We start from the raw sequence: 3,293 nt of genomic DNA on the forward strand, positions 1-3,293 counted from the left end.
CCGCTTTATGAACCGTTTTCAATGGTTTAAATTATATACTATATAGATTATAAACTGCAAGGATGATCATACTCTTTGACCATACTGCGAGAAAGTTTAAGTTTCGGCTTAGTAAAGCAGGCACACCTATGTATAACGCTTTAGTTTCATTAAACTTTCACTTGAGGGGTAGCTACTCTCTGAGAAACTGTAAAAAATAGTTTCAGAACATATTTTGAATAGAAAATATACTTTACACCTGTCTCTGTATGTTATAGGTAGTTTATTCATGCAAATGTGACTTTGAAGGACATTGAAACCTGCCTGAAATAATTACCCTGCCTGAAATGCATATCACATGATAAAGTTAAACACTTAATATGAGCTCATGACCTTTGGGTGCAGTAAACCAGTGATTTCCACATTCACTAATTAACAGTGAAGAAAATATTATGTGAGGCTTGGTGATAACGGTTTTATGCTGCATAGTATGCATACTCTGACCTCTAAGTCAGCTGTCATAAACCTGAGGAGTTACACACATTGTATATAACAAACTCTGAACCAATTATATTAATTTGGGGACAGGTCAAAAAGCATTAAACATTTATGGCTAGTTGGCTTGCACTTGCTAGCTAATTTGTCCTATTTAGCTAGCTTGCTGTTGCTAGCTAATTTGTCCTGGGATATAAACATTGAGTTGTTATTTTACCTGAAATGCACAAGGTCCTCTACTCTGACAGTTAATCCACACATAAAACGGTCAACCGAATCGTTTCTAGTCATCTCTCTTCCTTCCAGGCTTTTTCTTCTCTTGACTCTATATTGCGATTGGCAACTTTCATAAATTAGGTGCATTACCGCCACTGACCTGGTTCATCTTTCACTCACCCCCTTGCGTATAACTAATGAGGAGATGACATGTTGGTACCTGCTTCTATAAACCAATGAGGAGATGACATGTTGGTGCCTGCTTCCAGAAACCAATGAGGAGATGGGAGAGGCAGGACTTGCAGCGCGATCTGTGTCAGAAATATAACTGATTTCTATTTTAGCCCTTGGCAACGCAGACGCTCGTTGGCGTGTGCGAACAGTGTGGGTGCAATGATTGAATAACATGGATTTCAACATTAATTTTGCAACGCACGCGACGCGAGTGGTGTGGTCAGCCTATTAGTGTGGTGCGCGCTAATAGCGTTTCAATTGGTAACATCACTTGCTCTGACACCTTGAAGTAGTTGTCTCCATTGCTCTGCAAGGGCTGCTACTTTTGTGGAGCGATGGGTAACAATGCTTCGTGGGAGGCAGTTGCTAATATGTGAAGAAGGGTCCCTGGTTCGAGCCCAGGTAGGAGCGAGAATAGGGACGTTAGCAACACTGTTACACGATGACAGATAACTGCAACATCCTGTGTTAGATATGTCACAAGACATGTTCTCTTTAAGAGTGATTTGTTTTAAAGTTTCTAGAAGTTTTACTGCAGTAATCTATCAGGTCATGCTGCCATTTTCACACCTTCAGTGCATAAATTACTGGTGGATGGAATCTTACCGTGACGAGGCTGAGACCTTGGCTTGAGATAACAGGAAACCTCCCTCACAGAGAGACCTCACAATACACACACACACACACACACACACACACACCCAGAGGCAGACTTTGCTCCGTTGAGACCATTCTCATGTGGTTGCATGTCAGGGAGTTTCCCACAAGCCACGGACACATATGATCATACACACACCTGAGGTTACAAAAGCTGCCCTGCCATTGTAAAGGACTCAAAATCACGTTTAGGTGATTGAAACAGGACTTCTGCACCACTACATTTGACAAGGTATTGTGAATCCATTGTTGTATTATTCTAATTGGCTCATGCTTATCATATGTCTAGATGTTGGTTAATTTGAGAGAGTGTGAGATTTACAGTAAATTGACAGATTATTAAGATGACTATGCTTTTGAAGAATGTGTGTGCTGGAAAGGTTTAATACAACACTAAAATGTTCCTCCTGTAACAGACCAGCAGGTAACTAACTGTTAGACATCCTTTTCAATGTGTTTTTAGCAGATTTCTGGGTTGTTCAACTGTTCGTGTGTGTGTGTGTGTGTGTGTGTGTGTGTGTGTGTGTGTGTGTGTGTGTGTGTGTGTGTGTGTGTGTATCTGTGTGTGTGTGTGTGTGTGTCTGTGTGTGTGTGCTTTACCCATGCAGTGTGTTGATAGAAGTGTAGTTAGTATCTGTGTGTTCTCTCCTCCACCGACCCAGCTGTAGAGACATGTGGTGGGTATTGATCCTGCTGCTTTCCCTGGCCAGCCAGGCTCAGTCTTTAGAAAAGCTCAACATGTGTATGGATGCAAAACACCACAAAAAAGAGCCTGGCGCCGAAGGACAACTCTATCAACAGGTGTGTGTGTGTGTGTGTGTGTGTGTGTGTGTGTGTGTGTGTGTGTGTGTGTGTGTGTGTGTGTGTGTGTGTGTGTGTGTGTGGAAGTAGAGTGAGTGGAATGGTGGAAAACTGCATACATTTATTAATCTTTAAATTAACAATGAATCTATCTATGTTCGTTCTTTTCCTCCTGTAGTGTGTTCCACGGAGGGATAATGTTATTTTCCTCTTGTAGTGTGCTCCATGAAGGGATAATGTTAGATCCTCCTGTAATGTGTTCCACGGAGGGATCATGTTATTTTCATCCTGTAGTGTGCTCCATGGAGGGATAATGTTAGTTCCTCCTGTAATGTGTTCCACGGAGGGATCATGTTATTTTCATCCTGTAGTGTGCTCCATGGAGGGATAATGTTAGTTCCTCCTGTAATGTGTTCCATGGAGGGATAATGTTATTTTCCTCCTGTAGTGTGCTCCATGGAGGGATAATGTTATTTCCTCCTGTAGTGTGTTCCACGGAGGGATAATGTTATTTTCCTCCTGTAGTGTGCTCCATGGAGGGATAATGTTATTTCCTCCTGTAGTGTGCTCCATGGAGGGATAATTACATTTTCCTCCTGTAGTGTTCTCCATGGAGGGATAATTACATTTTCCTCCTGTAGTGTGCTCCATGGAAAGATAATGCCTGTTGTACAGCTAACACCAGTGCGGAGGCCCATGATGATAACTCCTACCTCTACAACTTTAACTGGAATCACTGTGGTATCATGACCTCCAAATGCAAGAAACACTTCACCCAGGACACCTGCTTCTACGAGTGTTCACCTCACCTGGGGCCCTGGATACAGCAGGTAAAGGCATACATCATTTCCTAGGCAGATAATCTATCAGTTGGCCAGACTAGACAAAGGCCCCCAGCATTGAGGGAATTT

General features: G+C 42.3%; 1 protein-coding gene across 3 annotated transcripts in view; it reads left to right on the plus strand.

The window, feature by feature from the left end:
- Nucleotides 1-262: 262 nt before the first annotated feature.
- The window catches only part of folr (folate receptor), a 7,100-nt gene continuing 4,069 nt past the window's right edge, over nt 263-3,293 (plus strand). The window contains exons 1-3 of one of the 3 annotated variants that reach the window (XM_036961176.2): nt 263-1,813; nt 2,244-2,382; nt 3,024-3,212. In XM_036961176.2, the coding sequence (XP_036817071.1) occupies nt 2,254-2,382; nt 3,024-3,212 (318 nt within the window). In that variant the 5' untranslated portion in view covers nt 263-1,813; nt 2,244-2,253. Of the gene's footprint in view, nt 1,814-2,189; nt 2,383-3,023; nt 3,213-3,293 lie in introns of all 3 variants that reach the window. The other 2 variants (XM_036961177.2, XM_090218899.1) reach the window with 2 other exon arrangements.

This window comes from Oncorhynchus mykiss, chromosome 24 (genome assembly GCF_057628025.1).
Source record: "Oncorhynchus mykiss isolate SJ-2025 chromosome 24, ASM5762802v1, whole genome shotgun sequence".
In the NCBI taxonomy this organism is placed as follows: Eukaryota; Metazoa; Chordata; class Actinopteri; order Salmoniformes; family Salmonidae; genus Oncorhynchus; species Oncorhynchus mykiss.